Source organism: Hemiscyllium ocellatum, chromosome 26, assembly GCF_020745735.1.
Source record: "Hemiscyllium ocellatum isolate sHemOce1 chromosome 26, sHemOce1.pat.X.cur, whole genome shotgun sequence".
Classification (NCBI taxonomy): Eukaryota; Metazoa; Chordata; class Chondrichthyes; order Orectolobiformes; family Hemiscylliidae; genus Hemiscyllium; species Hemiscyllium ocellatum.
This window is the reverse complement of record NC_083426.1, coordinates 19,944,642-19,960,654: the sequence shown is the minus strand read 5'-3', so window position 1 is coordinate 19,960,654 and position 16,013 is coordinate 19,944,642. Positions and strand designations below refer to the sequence as shown.

The window sequence follows — 16,013 nt, the reverse complement described above, 5'->3', positions numbered from 1 at the left end:
GGTTGGAAGCTGTGGGTGGGAGATCTCCTGAGGTGATGAGGTTCTGTATGGTCTGGGAGATGATGTTTTAATGATGGGGGTTGGATCATGGTCAAGGGGGCGGTAGGAGGAGGTGTCTTCGAGTTGGCATCTGGCTTCAGCGGTGTAGAGGTCAATGCATCAAATTACCACTGCAACCCCTTTATCTGCTGGTTTGACAGTGAGGTTGGGAGTGGAGCAGAGGGAGTGGAGGGCTGCGCATTGTGAGGGTGAGAGGTTGAAGTGGAGGAGGGAGGAATATCAGGAAGTTGACGGATATGCAGTGTTGGGCATGAAAGAGGAATTGAGGCTTGGTGCAGTAAGCCATGATCTTATAGAATAGCAGGGTAGGCCTGAGGCGCTGAACAGTCTACCTCTGCTCATATTTCTTGAGGTAACATCTTTTGAGACTGAATACCGGGACTGAGCGGCTACTGCTAATTACTGACCTGGTCTTACTTCATGAAAGCCAGGAATTTTGAGCTCAAATTCCTCTTTACTTTTCCATGAGACACCATTCAAGCTTCATGTGACACAAATCAATGATGGTTGGAGCTCTCCATAGGCAAGGTTTTCCTTTTGCACTACACTTTTAACTACTGTATCTTGCACATGGCAAAGAGGGAGCTCCTTAGCTACAATTGCTAGCTCAAAACCATAAAGAAGAGCTGTATGGACTTCTTAATATCACAAGTTTAACCTTCATTGGTACTTTACTATCATTTGAAAGATTTGCCAAAATCCCTTATCTAAAAATCTGTATGCAGCAAGTGTTTCTGGGAACATTGAAATTTCTTACTTGTTACAAGTGACTTTCTATCTGAATGAAAATCGATGTCACTCATATTTACTAAAAAAAACCCTGAAAGCTATGAACTACAGCACCTGAAACACAACGTGTGAACATATGCCCAGGTTCCACTGAAAGATTATTACATGAAAACATTAACTTGGTTTCAATTTCCACAGTTGCTGCCTGACCTCCTACTCCAAACTTTATAGTCCAAAGTTTATAGAAAAGACTTGATGTCTGATAACATATATTTTGAAATAAAGCAAATCTTAATAGGATGAAAAGGCTTCAGGTTCACAAGTATAAATTAAAAGACTTTGGGAGGTCTCAGTACAATAGATAGTTGAAGAAGACTCTCAGCAAGACTCTTGACTGATTTGAAACTTTGGGTAGATTTGGAGCAAGAATATGTGTAATAAGAGAGAGAAAGAGCTTTTCATGTATGCCAACCATCCTGCCTGATCTGGTCTAGTACTTACTACTTATAGTTGTCTGTTTTTGCTATACAACTAGTGTAAAATTTATCCCACCATTGTGTTCACAGTTGATCTTGAATGACATTCTAATCTCTTTAACATTCAATATTACAATCACTCCACTAATCATTATGAACATGCTAAGAAACACAAAACTTCACTAAATTAGTTCCATAAATAGTACGCCAGTTAGACCTGGTCAGAAGTTGTGTGTTCTGCAGCAAACAACACAGAAAGAAACAAGGTGCAAAACCATCGCTGACCTAGAGCATGGTTATAGCATAGTTCTAAATTCCAATAGTCAAATTCAACCGGCTGATTAATGAGGTTTCAATGTGGAATGATGACCATATGTTGATTACTCCTTTTGAATTTGACCATTGGAATTTAGAACTGTGCTGTATTTTCTGTGTCTGTACTAGTGATGGTTTTACATTTCATTTCTATCTGCTCCAACCCTTATTAGCCTAAAGGCAAAGAGTAGGACATACCAGAATGAGAATTTTAAAATTGAAGACAGAAAAAGCATAGCATCAATGGATGAGTGGGAAGTAACTGTAAATAATAACAGTGACAACTTCAGAGAAAACAAAAACATGTAAAAACAAAAGCAAAGATATGTTCCAACTACACAATGCCCTTTCATTTACAGTGACAAATGATCTTGGTTTGAGAATCAATTTGGATAAAGATAATTGTGAAAGGAAAAATGTCAGGGATAGTCATTTGTAGGATACCTGACAGTAGTTATACAGTAGGACAGCAAAAATCAGGAAATTCTGAGAACTTGGAAGAAAGGTACTGTGATAATTGTTGAAGACATTAATCTTCACATAAATCAAATTAATCAATGGCAAAGTTATCCAATGACCAGCTATCCTTAGTAGCCACACACGCAGATGACAAGCAACATGAATTCGACTGGGACAACATTACTATTATAGGACAAGCCAAACAGAGAACAGCCAGTGAATTCCTAGAGGCATGGCACTCATGCACAGACTCAATCAATAAGCACATCGACCTGGACTCAATATACCGGCCACTGTAGTGGACAGCTGGAACTGACAACTGGAAGCGGCAGATTCAAACCAGTATAAATGCCAGAGGAAAGATCACAGAAGCGCTTCACAGGAGGCTCCCAAGCACTAAGGATGTCACCTATACAGGGGACAAAACGTCTGCAACACAAATTCCCAGCTCGACGATCGGAACCACAACAACGAGCACCTGAGCTACAAACCTTTTCACAAACTTTGAAATGGCAAAGGTAGTTTGGAAAATGAATATTTCTAATGCATTCAGCACATTTTCTGACAGCAAAACATTCCGTAACCAGAGATGTACAATGATTTGTCATCAATTAATAGGCTCATGGTAAAGGCTCTTCCAGGGAAGAGTGATCCCAATATAATAATATTTCACAGTCAATTCAAAGATAGGTCTGAAACTTTGAAATAAAGCTGGGCATGAAGACAGAGGTAGCTAGAGTGGAATTGGGAGAATATGTTAAAAGGTAAGATGGAGAGAAGTGGTCACAGACATTTAAGGAAATATTTCATGACTGTCAACAAATATAAAAGACAAACTGAAACTAGAATAAGAAAGATACATCATCCATCTAAGGAAGCGCGTTAATGATGATATCATATTAAAAAACTATGCATAATGCTGCAAAGGCTACGGGTCACCTAAAAATTGGGAACATTCCAGAAATTAGCAAAGGATGATTTTAAGAATGGGAGAAATTAGAGTGAGAGAGAAAACTAGCAAGAAATATGAAAAAAAAGGCAGTAAAAGCTTTGACAAGTATTTCAAAAATGAATGGGATGAGATTGGGGAATAAACACTGGAAAGTAAGGAAATGGCAAAGACTTTGAGCATTTTGCATGTCTTCACAATAGAAAACACAAGTATCCAATACAAGAAAATCAAGAGGGAAAAGGGAGGGATAAATTTAAGTATTAAGAAAACTAACAAGCTAAAAGCCAATAGGTTTTTAAAGAGGTGGCTTTAGAGATAGTAGATGAGTTGACTGTAATAATCTAAAATTCCCTAGATTATGGAAAGGTCCTGGTGGGTAGGATAAATACACAAAGTGTCTTCACAGTAGTGTGGGAGTCCAGAACTAGCAGGCATAGGTTTAGGGTGAGAGGGCAAAGATATAAAAGACACCTAAGGGGCAACAGTTTCATGCAGAGGGTGGTATGTGTATGGAACGAGCTGCCAGAGGAAGTGGTGAAGGCTAGCAACATACCCGTTCAGATGCCTTTTAAATATGAATAGGAAGGGTTTGGAGGGATATGGGCCAAATGCTGGCAGGTGGGACGAGATTGGGTTGGGATATCTGGCCGGCATGGACTGGTTGGACTGAAGGGTCTGTTTCTGTGCTAAACATCTCTATGACTCTATGACTGAAATCTCACAAATGCAATATTTATAGTTGAGAAGAGGGTCTCAGTCTGAGCAGACACAAGGGCATATTTTGGACTATGCAGTCATTTTTTGACATAAAATGTTGTAAAATATTTATATTGTTTAGTATTGTCACACATAGAACATAGAATAATACAGCACAGAACAGGCTCTTCGGCCCACGATGTTGTGCCGAACATTTGTCTTAGCTTAAGTACCTATCCATGTACCTATCCAATTGCCGCTTAAAGGCCACCAATGATTCTGACTCTGCCACTCCCACAGGCAGCGCATTCCATGCCCCCACCACTCTCTGAGTAAAGAACCTACCCCTGACACCCCCCCATACCTTCCATCCTTTACCTTAAATTAATGTCCCCTTGTAACACTCTGTTGTACCCGGGGAAAAAGTCTCTGATTGCGTACTCTACCTACTCCTCGATCATCTTATAAACCTCTATCAAGTTACCCCTCATCCTTCGCCATTCCAATGAGAAAAGGCCTAGCACTCTCAACCTATCCTCGTACGACCTATTCTCCATTCCAGGCAACATCCTGGTAAATATCCTCTGCACTCTCTCCAAAGCTTCCACATCTTTCCTAAAGTGAGGCAACCAGAACTGCACACAGTACTCCAAATGTGGCCTTACCAAGTTTCTGTACAGCTGCAGCATCACCTCACGACTCTTGAATTCAATCCCTCTGCTAATGAATGCTAATACACCATAGGCCTTCTTACAAGCTCTATCCACCTGAGTGGAAACTTTCAAAAAGCTATGAACATAGACCCCAAGATCCCTCTGCTCCTCCACCTTACTAAGAACCCTACCGTTAACCCTGTATTCCGCATTCTTATTTGTCCTTCTAAAATGGACAACCTCACACTTGACAGGGTTGAACTCCATCTGCCAGTCCTCAGCCTAGCTCTGCATCATATCTAAGTCCCTTTGCAGCCGACAACAGCCCTCCTCACGATCCACAACTCCACCAATCTTCGTATCGCCTGCAAATTTACTGACCCACCCTTAGACTCCCTCTTCCAAGTCATTAATAAAAATTACAAACAGCAGAGGACCCAGAACTGATCCCTGCAGAACTCCACTTGTAACTGGGCTCCAGGCTGAATATTTACCATTTACCACCACTCTCTGACTTCGACCGGTTAGCCAGTTCTCTATCCAACTGGCCAAGTTTCCCACTATCCCATGCCCCTGACTTTCTGCATAAGTCTACCATGGGGAACCTTATCAAACGCCTTACTAAAATCCATGTACACTACATCCCACTGCTCTACCCTCATCCACATGCTTGGTCACCTCCTCAATAAGACTTGTAAGGCAAGACCTACCACTCACATATCCGTGCTGGCTGTCCCTAATCAAGCAGTGTCTTTCCAGATACTCATAAATCCTATGCCTCAGTACCCTTTCCATTACTTTGGCTACCACCGAAGTAAGACTAACTGGCCTGTAATTCCCGGGGTTATCCCTATTCCCTTTTTTGAACAAGGGCACAACATTCGCCATTCTCCAGTCCCCTGGTACCACCCCCGTTGACAGTGAAGATGAAAAGATCATTGCCAACGGCTCTACAGTTTCCTCTCTTGCTTCCCACATAATCCTAGGATATATCCCGTCAGGACCGGGGGACTTGCCTATCCTCAAATTTTTCAAAATGCCCAGCACATTTTCCTTCCTAACAAGTATCTCCTCTAGCTTACCAGTGCATTTCATACTCTCCTCTTCAACAATACGGTCCCTCTCATTTGTAAATACTGAAGAAAAGTACTCATTCAAGACCTCTCCTATCTCTTCCGACTCAATACACAGTCTCCCACTACTGTCCTTGATCGGACCTACCCTCGTTCTCGTCATTCTCATGTTTCTCACGTACGCATAAAAGGCCTTGGGGTTATCCTTGATCCTACCCGCCAAAGATTTTTCATGCTCTCTCTTAGCTCTCCTAATCCCTTTCTTCAGCTTCCTCCTAGCTATCCTGTATCCTTCCAACGCTCTGTCTGAACCTTGTTTCCTCAACCTTATGTAAGCCTCCTTCTTCCTCTTTACTAGACATTCAACCTCCCTCGTCAACCAAGGTTCCCTTACACGACCATCTCTTTCCTGTCTGACAGGTACATACATATCAAGGACACGTCGTATCTGTTCCTTGAAATCCAAATGTTGGTTGGATTTGAAATGCACGCTTTTTAAATCAAATTTGATAACATAAAACTTGCTTGTCATGTATAAAATAATGCCCAAGTTTTTTTTAAGATTAGATTTTCTTTCAGCTTTCATTATGAGGCATAATGCTAATGCCACTGGACTAGTAGTCTACAGGCCAATTTTATACTCTGTAGATACAAGTTCAAATTTTAAAACTAGTGATTGTTTTAAATGAATTCAAGACATGTTTTGGCAAAATGTACAGAGTTAACTTTTACAAAATAATATTTTGGACAGTCAGCAAAGAACTGTGTTAGGTATTCAGTCTTTCCGTTTCAAATGCTTGCAGCTTATAAGGAAATGTTCTTTAGTAAAAAGGAAGCCCAAAGAAGTATATTTTTCGTAATCCTTTTCCTCTGGGCCATGAGACTATGAAGACCATTCAGTGAATGTAGTTCCGCTTCTGGGAAAGTTTAATATGCGTGATGATCATACAAATCTTGCACGTTATTTTGCATTTTGTTCCAACCTTACCTCTGCCATTTCAATGACAAATTAAACTTGCCCAACACCTTTGTGAAAAAATTGTACTCTGCGATCTAACAATGACGTAGATAGAACAGAAAACCCCTGCTTCAAATCCTGCTCGCTGAGGTATAACTCTGAACACAAGTGGGAAGTGAGTTGAGTTGGAGTGATATATACTAGAAACTTTGAGGTGACATTTACATGGGCTATTTGAAAAATTAAAGATTTTTGGTCAAAAATTAGAAACCAAATTTAAACAAGTTTTAATGGGTGCCATACAATGCCATAAGATAGAAAAATCCATCCAGTTTGCCATTCTTACTCAGTCTGGCTTAAAGATGACTCTATTCACACTTCAATATAGTTCACTCATAAATGACCTCTGAAGTGATTTAGCAAGTCATTCAGTTAGATCACAAAAGCAAAATAATCCAAACACTGGAAATGTGAAATCAAATTTTAAAATGCTGGAAATTCCCAGTATATTTGGCATCATATATGAAAAAAGAATTCACACTTTAGGTGGATGACTTTCCTGTTCTGATGAAAACTCTTCTGTTTCTTTCCATGGATGCTTCCTGACTTGCTGAACATTTCCAGAATTTATTTTATTTTAATTCAGTTGTATCAGATTGCTACAGAAAAGCCATAGAAGACACAAATTTGGACAGATCACCAGGCACCAGAAACATCAAAGCCACACTTTACCCAGTCAATCATACAAACTCCTGCTTAACACCTAAGGGTTCACAACAAATCCGTGTCGGTGGTACCACAGACTTAACCAATCAACAGCCTGACAATTATTTTCATGAAACCATATCTGAGAACAATAAAAAAACACCAGACTGAATTCTGGAATGGAACGGTTGCCAGGAGGATAAATAGAGAAGGGGCTTGCATGCTGCAGAACTCAGAAGACTAAGTGATCTTGTTGGAACAAAAAGCTCAGAGAAGGCTTGATGCTCAGTGGCTATCATATGTTCAGTCTCAAGGACAAGTAGTCAGCCAGGAGTAGAAATTTCTTCGCAGAATCATAGTTACAGCACATAGGAATGACATTTGAACCATAGTTTCAGACTCTGTACCAATTATCTACAAGAATAATTTAGCTGGACCCAAACCCCTATCTTTCCTCCATGGCCCTCGGAGTCATAGAGATTGACAGCACGGGAAACAGACCCTTCGACCAGATATCCCAACCTAATCTAGTCCCATTTGCCAGAACTTGACCGATATGCCTCTAAACCCTTCCTACTCATATAACCATCCAGATGCCTTTTAAATGTTGCAATTGTACCAGCCTCTACCATTTCCTCTGGCTGCTCATTCCATACACACTATACCCGGTGTGAGAAAAACTTGCTCCTTAGGTCACATATCTTCCTCCTCCCACCCTAAACCTATGCTCTCTAGTTCTGGACTTCCCCCACCCCAGGGAAAATACCTTGTCTGTTTATCCTATCCATGCCCCTCATGACTTTATAAACCTCTGTGAGGTCACCCCATAGCCTTCAAAACTCCAGGGAAAACAGCCCTAGTCTATTCAGCCTCTTCCTGTAGTTCAAATCCTCCAATCCTGGCAACATCCTTGAAAATCTTTTCTGAAACCTTTCAAGTTTCACAATATCCTTTTGATAGGAAGACTAGAATTGTATGCAATATTCCAAAAGTGGTTTAAATCAACAGCCACAACATGACCTCCCAACTCCTTTACTCAATATTCTGACCAATAAAGGAAAGCATACTCTCCCTTCTCATCTTGCCATTCAAAATCTTATGAAGGTTGATGAAAGGTCATCGATCCGAAACGATATTTCTATCGTGCTCTCTCCACAGATGCTAACAGACCTGTTAAGTATTTCCAGCCATTTCTATTTTTATTCCATATTTTTAACACCCGAAGTATTTACTCCAGAGTTTAAAAGGGGGTCACGGTCTTTTTTTTCCTTTCGTGCGTAGATTGTTCCATTGAAACTTAACTCCTGCCGGATCTGGCTGTCCCTAAGATACAGGAGCAGGATTAGACCATTCGGTCCATTGAGTCTGCTCTGCCATAGGATCATGGCTGACGTTTCTCGACCCCGTTCTCCTTCCTTCTCCCGGAAATCTTGATCCCCTTACTAATCACTTTGATAGTTAAATCAACATTTTTAAGAATGCTTTACAATAGTGCAATGCCGTACAGTACTGAACGTGTAAACCAACCAGGTTTACTGTAACCTTGCACCGGCCACCATCGGTCAAGAAGATTCAACCGCCAAGTGCACGGAATCTGACAGCCCGGTACCACTCCTTCTCAACACGCAACAGAATGTTTATTTCGGGAGGGAGGAGGTGAGGGGAAGACAGTAAATTTCGGACGACAGTCACCAGCCACTCGGGTTCTGGCGTCGATCCCGCGTTCTTTCTCACTCACCCTTCCTCACTGGCAGGGACATGTCGCCGGCGGCCGCTTCAAATACAGCAACCGCCAGCCGGCGTCCGCGTGACGTCAGCCGCAGAGACCGATGCGATGGCTCGCGGGGCGGGTCGACACCATTCGCAAAGGATCGCGGTGTGTGTCGGTCTGGGCGGTGGGGATAAACACGTGGTAGGCGCTGCGGGCTTTGTGATGTCATGCACATGCGTAGTAACGACGCGCTGTATTGTCCGTGGAGTGAATGCTTGTTGTTTGTCGTTGTTTTGGGTGCAACTTCGGGTCCTGTCCTTTTTATGTGAGTAAATAGATGTCTTTCTAAAACTTATGTAACGCTTTCCGCTGTTGGAAGTAGAAGATGGGTACGGGCCTGTTCGCCTTTTTCATTTAGGAAAATGGTGATTGTTAAAGAACATTGTGTCGGTCAGTTGGTTGTGGTGGTGATGGGCGCGCTGGGGTGATTCATTAGGCCCCGCTATTATTTGCGTATCCCTTTAACCGGACAGTTTGTAACTGGGAGACTGTGCATTTATTGAGAAACATAGGTAATGCATAGCTTCTGCTGGCCCAAATCCCATTTACGAAATAGTTCTGCTGAAAGCAAATGATTTAAATGGTGTAGCTGTGTTCACCATGAATATTATATAAATTTAGAAATCAACGAGGTGACCGATGCTTAAACAGGTTTCCATCGAGAGAAGGACGTATTGGCCGATATAAAAGTGAAAAAAACCGAGAGATCCGCAGCCCTAGAAGTATATACCACGGTGCTGTAGGAACCAAGAAAGCAGTAGATTTGGATTTTAGTCATTTATTTTCAGATTTTTACTGATCTCAGGAAAGATGCCACAAGACTGGATGACCGTGAAGGTAGTACCATTGCTTAGAAGTAATCGTGATAAACTGAGAAGCTACAGGTCATTGAGTCAAACATCATCTGATTATTTTAGTCACGTGTACCTAAGTACAGTGAACTGCTTTGTTTGTGAGCAGTACAGGCAGATCACAGGGTGCTTATACAGAATGAGGCATACAGGTTACACTGCACAGGAGGTGTGTGAAGCAAGATCAATATTATTTAGTGAGTCCATTCATCAGTCTATTAACAGCAGAGAAGAAGCTGTTCTTGAACCTGCTGTATGTGTGTGTTCAAGCTTCTGCCTGATGAAAAAGTTTGAGAGTTGTTGTGGCTCTGTTCGCCGAGCTGGGAATTTGTGTTGCAAACGTTTCATCCCCTGTCTAGGTGACATCCTCAGTGCTTGCGAGCTTCCTGTGATGTTTCCTCCGGCATTTATAGTGGTTTGTCTCTGCCGTTTCCGGTCGTCAGTTCCAGCTGTCCGCTGCAGTGGCCGGTATATTGGGTCCAGGTCAATGTGTTTGTTAGAATCTGTAGATGAGTGCCCTGCCTCTAGAAATTCCCTGGCTGTTCTCTGTTTGGTTTGCCCAATAATAGTAGTGTTGTCCCAGTCGAATTCATGTTGCTTGTCATCTGCGTGTGTGGCTACAAAGGATAGCTGGTCATGTCGTTTCGTGGCTGGTTGGTGTTCATGGATGCGGATCGTTAGCTGTCTTCCTGTTTGTCCTATGTAGTGTTTTGTGCAGTCCTTGCATGGGATTCTGTACACTACATTGGTTTTGCTCATGCTGGGTATCGGGTCCTTTGTCCTGGTGAGTTGTTGTCTGAGAGTGGCTGTTGGTTTGTGTGCTGTTATGAATCCTAGTGGTTGCAGTAGTCTGGCTGTCAGTTCGGAAATGCTCCTGATGTATGGTAGTGTGGCGAGTCCTTTGGGTTGCGGCATGTCCTCGTTCCGTTGTCTTTCCCTTAGGCATCTGTTGATGAAATTGTATTTGCCAAATTCAGATACCCGCGCAATTTCATCAACAGATGCCTAAGGGAAAGACAACTGAACGAGGACATGCCGCAACCCAAAGGACTCGGTGACTTTTACTTTAGTGATGGAGAGGGATAAGTGTGCACTGCAGGGCAAGAGTTATAGCTGGGGGCAGGGAAATTATGATGCGGTGAGGCATGACTTAGGATGTGTGGATTGGAAAAACAGGCTTCAAGAGAAGAATACTAATGATATGTGGAGATTGTTCAAGGAACAGCTACTGAGTGTCCTTGATAAGTATGTACCAGTCAGGCATGGAGTTAAGGGTCTTGTGAGGGAGCCGTGGTTTAATAAGGAATTGGAATCCCTTGTGAAAGGGAAGAAGGCGGCATATGTAAAGGTGAGGCGTGAAGGTTCAGTTGGGGCGATTGAGAGTTATAAGGTAGCCAGGAAGGATCTAAAGAGAGAGCTAAGAGCAGCGAGAAGGGGACATGAAAAGTCCTTAGCTGGTAGGATTAGGGAAAATCCAAAGGCTTTCTATAGGTATGTCAGGAATAAAAGGATGACTAGGGTAGGTATCGGTCCAGTCAAGGATAGTAGTGGGAAGTTGTGCGTGGAGGCGGAGGAGATTGGAGAGACACTAAATCAATACTTTTCGTCAGTATTCACTCAGGAACAGGACACTGTTGCTGGTGTGAATATTGAGTCACAAGTGATTAGAATGGATGGCATTGAAGTATGTAGGGAAGAGGTTTTGGGAATACTGGAAAGGATGAAAATAGATAAGTCTCCTGGGCCTGATGGCATTTATCCTAGGATCCTCTGGGAAGCGAGGGAGGAGATAGCAGAGCCATTGGCCTGGATTTTTATGTTGTCATTGTCAACGGGAATAGTACCAGAAGACTGGAGGATGGCGAATGTGGTCCCCTTGTTCAAGAAGGGGAGTAGGGATAGCCCGAGTAACTATAGGCCAGTGAGTCTGACTTCTGTGGTGGGCAAAGTCTTAGAGAGAATTGTAAGGGATAAGATTTATGAACATCTGGATAGGAATAACGTGATCAAGGATAGTCAGCATGGTTTTGTGAAGGGCAGGTCGTGCCTCACAAACCTTATTGAGTTCTTTGAGCAGGTGACTAAGGAGGTGGATGAGGGTAAAGCAGTAGATGTTGTGTATATGGATTTTAGTAAGGCGTTCGATAAGGTACCCCATGGTAGGCTAATGCAAAAACTACGGAGGTATGGCATTGAGGGTGCATTAGAGGTTTGGATTAGAAATTGGCTGGCTGGAAGGAGACAGAGGGTAGTAGTTGATGGTATAGGTTCATCTTGGAGTGCAGTTACTAGCGGTGTACTTCAAGGATCTGTTTTGGGACCATTGCTTTTTGTAATCTTTATAAATGATCTAGAGGAGGGGCTTGAAAGCTGGGTGAGTAAGTTTGCGGATGACACAAAAGTCGGTGGAGTTGTGGATAGTGAGGAAGGATGTGGCAGGTTACAGCGGGATATAGACAAGTTGCAAAGCTGGGCAGAAAGGTGGCAAATGGAATTCAATGTAGCTAAGTGCGAAGTCATTCACTTTGGTAGGAGTAACAAGAAGATGGATTACTGGGCTAATGGTAGGCTACTTGGTAGTGTGGATGAGCAGAGGGATCTTGGTGTCCATGTACACAGATCTCTGAAAGTTGCCACCCAGGTAAATAGTGCTGTGAGGAAGGCATATGGTGTACTGGGCTTTATTGGCAGAGGAATTAAGTTCCGGAGTCCTGAGGTCATGTTGCAGTTGTATAAGACTCTGGTGCGGCCTCATCTGGAGTATTGTGTGCAGTTTTGGTCGCCATACTATAGGAAGGATGTGGAAGCATTGGAACGAGTGCAGAGGAGGTTTACCAGGATGTTGCCTGGTATGGTAGGAAAATCGTATGAGGAAAGACTGAGGCACTTGGGGCTGTTCTCATTGGAGAAAAGAAGGTTTAGGGGAGATTTGATAGAGGTGTACAAGATGATTAGGGGTTTAGATAGGGTAGACACTGAGAACCTTTTACCGCTAATGGAGTCAGCTGTTACAAGGGGACACAGCTTTAAATTAAGGGGTGGAAGGTATAGGACAGATGTTAGGGGTAGATTCTTTACACAGCGGGTTGTGAGTTCATGGAATGCCCTGCCAGTAGCAGTGGTGAACTCTCCCTCTTTATGGTCATCTAAGCGGGCATTGGATAGGCATATGGAAGTTATTGGGGTAGTGTGAAAGCTCAGCCACGCTACCTGGCTTTCTGTGAACGCCTGTCCAAGAACAGAGAACCACCACTTAATTAATACACTTCAACAGTACTGTTTTTATTCAAGACTATCAGTATATGAATATACTAACAAGACTTGGGAGAGAAAAGCCACTCAGACCACACTGGTTACTAGAGAGTGGATTCTCTCACCGTAGATAGGGAAAGTTGTTACATTTATACATAACTTCTCACGCAATACAGAGTCCCATGTCATTAAGCTATCAAAAGTATATTAATCAAAGTATACTTAATTGTAAGCTTACACATCAAAACATGCTTTAAATCTAACACACAGCCACCAGCACCCATCTGGTTAAGATCTTAACACTATCTTTAAAGTCTGACATTAACTCCCATTATTTTTCTAACCATTCAAAGCAACAGTCAATTCTCAGAGATGCTCTTTAAATGTAAACATTCAAACCTCATTAGTGTGTTACAACTAGACCATAAGGCTTCAGTACTCTTCTGATGGCTGCCCTTTGACCTAATGCTGGTACTATGTCATTCTCAGATCTGTGGGATTGGACATGTTTACCCAGCCTGTGCAAGTTGCTGTATTAGCAATTTGTTCGCTCAGGATGCTGGGCAATATAGCCAATGTGCTTCAGCCATTTTAGTTAACATTCTAAGCTCCATTTTCTATATGGTCACTATATCTATTTCCAACTTATCATTCCTCCCTTTTTATCATTTCATGATAACCTTCAGATATTAATACGTTGAAGTCGAGCAAACTCTTTTTCTGTTTCTACCTCTAAATTGCCATCAGTCAAAAGTGTAGGTGTCAATCTGTTCTCCTGTGTCCATATAGGGCTTGTCTCCTTTTTACATCGGTGTCGTGCGGGACAAGTTTGACAACTTCTCTTAATAAGGGCCCAAGCGATTCGAATACTAATACAAATGCCAAGAATGATGGCCAGAATGGAGAGAATGTCCAGCCAATAGACTTTAGCCATCCCAACAGCTGACACAGTAGGTTCCACCAGGCACAGGCCTCCTTTGAGTCTGTATGGTCCAGATCATATGCTTTAGTGGCAACATCGTTAATTAGTGAAGTGTCATTATATACAGCCGAGCTCTCATCCTCAATATAGGTACAACACTCTGGGCCAATAACTGCACATGCTCCCCCTTGGCTTGCTAAGAGATAATCTAAAGCCATCCTATTCTGTAAGGTCATCATTCGCAGGGCAGTCTGCTCGTGTTCCAAATGATCCAGGGCATCAGCAGTGGCCTTAGCCATTTCCTCAAGCCCGTGACTGAGATCACGAATCTGGTCCAGAGCTTGATTGACCCCATAATTGGGCAGAAGGGCGCCAAAGAATCTGCTCCAAAATGTCTGTTGGTGGAACAGATCTCTCCTGCCTCGAGCATGAGGTTTGTAATTTGAATTAAGATCATGCCACTTCTTCCATTCGCTGTTAACCTCTGGGGTTGAATTCAATAACCGGAATGCTGGGAGGTGATATATCAGCGCACAGGTGCCCTTAAAGTTAATAGGTAGGTATTCATAGGCTGTGTGATTGCATAACCAAAATGTCCCGTTAAGTGCAGGCGTAATACAGTGTTTAGCGTGGAAGAGGACAGCACCCATGCGGCTTGTAGGGGCGTCGGGACGAGTCTTTTCATTAACACAAAGGTCCCAATCGTCCTCCGGGAGGCCCCCAAAGGGGTCTGACCTGGTTTGATCATGAGATATTATTACCTGGCATCTACTGTCTTCTAAATCTCCCATGGCATGTTTTCCTGTATCACTATGAATGCACCATTTAAATTCTGGCACCACTGCTACTACAAAACCTTTTGGTACCACTTGCCAGGTGTCATAGCAACGCCTGAGGTAACCATACTGGATCGGGTATTGGTCAGAAATGTCTCTATAGGGAATAATGTTTTTGGTTTGTTGGGTACGCCTGTAGGTAAGACTGCATAATTCATCCTGACCAGTAGGGGCCGCCATCATGAGGAATCCGGACCCTACCGAGTGTGGGCCTGGGACACATACTACTTTGGTATTCTTTCCTTCATCAGTCTGATTGTCAAGATGAGTTTTTACTTTTTCAAGGAAGCCAGTAAAGGTGTTGCCGGTAAGGCTCGTTGCTTCCGGTAAATTGCTTCTTTTCTTTCGGTGGGTCTTAAGAAAACGGTGCAGTGTGCGGACGAGATTTTTTAATTTTAAGTAACCGGGAAAGTTGAACAAATAGTCTCTGGGGTCCGCTGCAGTATTATTCACAAAGGCATGGCAGCACGTGCGTGTATCATTTAAGTACGTATAGGTATCCTCGGATTTGGTGCCATTTCCTCGTAGGCATACATACATTACTTCCTGGCAGATGCCAGTATTATGAATTGTTATATTACTGGGACATTCTGTCCTAGCATCCAGAGTTGTAATATTATATCCAGGGCACCACTGTTGAAGTCCTGTTAGGTTTTGCAAATGCTGTACGCAATCCTGTGACCAGGCAATATTTTGGACAACTATGCTGCTATAATTAGAAGTGGCCTTAGAGTAGTCAGGAAAACCGACCAAGGGACAAATTGTCTGGTTAAACCCACTGTTACCTGGGCCATGACGATCACACGTGGTATTCACTCTGACCTGAACTATTCTCATGGGGCCTATGTTATTCAGCGTTATGCTATTCTCCTGTCTCCATACCCACCAATCCCTGATGAGGTTGCAAGGGGTAGCTAGGGTCTGACTGGACTCACTTATATTATTAGACTGGGTACCTATCACTCTGGACAGTGATAAACTCATTAGGGGGGGTGCTAATAGTCATATTGTCACTCATAGTACTCACGAGATCCCTCGGGACCATTACTGTACCATTGGGGCCATCAGAAGCAATACGTGGTGCCATACTCACAAAACCATTAGTCATTTTAGTAGTAACATCTGTAGAGTGTGAAGTCATCGCGGGGGTGCCTGTTTTTATCCACGTCTCCGCAGTGGCTGCACTAGAGTTGCTTGTAGGCCCTTGGAGAGTAGGGAGTGCACCGCTGGTGGTGTTACTGGTCTGCATTGATGTCCATGTCGCTGTTAGGCAGAGGCCAAAGAGAAAGAGGATAGGTTTCATCG

General features: G+C 42.9%; 2 protein-coding genes across 4 annotated transcripts in view; one reads left to right on the top strand and one right to left on the bottom strand.

The window, feature by feature from the left end:
* The window catches only part of LOC132828172 (6-phosphofructo-2-kinase/fructose-2,6-bisphosphatase 2-like), a 77,796-nt gene extending 68,894 nt beyond the window's left edge, over positions 1–8,902 (bottom strand). For 2 of the 3 annotated variants that reach the window (XM_060845102.1, XM_060845104.1), the window contains exon 1: positions 8,815–8,902. In XM_060845102.1, coding sequence (XP_060701085.1) covers positions 8,815–8,836 — 22 coding nt within the window. In that variant the 5' untranslated portion in view covers positions 8,837–8,902. The remainder of the gene's footprint in view (positions 1–8,814) is intronic. The other variant, XM_060845103.1, reaches the window with a different exon arrangement.
* Positions 8,903–9,044: 142 nt separating this feature from the next.
* Positions 9,045–16,013, top strand: part of yod1 (YOD1 deubiquitinase) — a 28,621-nt gene continuing 21,652 nt past the window's right edge. Inside the window, exon 1 of the mRNA XM_060845191.1 lies at positions 9,045–9,112. Coding sequence (XP_060701174.1) covers positions 9,059–9,112 — 54 coding nt within the window. The 5' untranslated portion in view covers positions 9,045–9,058. The remainder of the gene's footprint in view (positions 9,113–16,013) is intronic.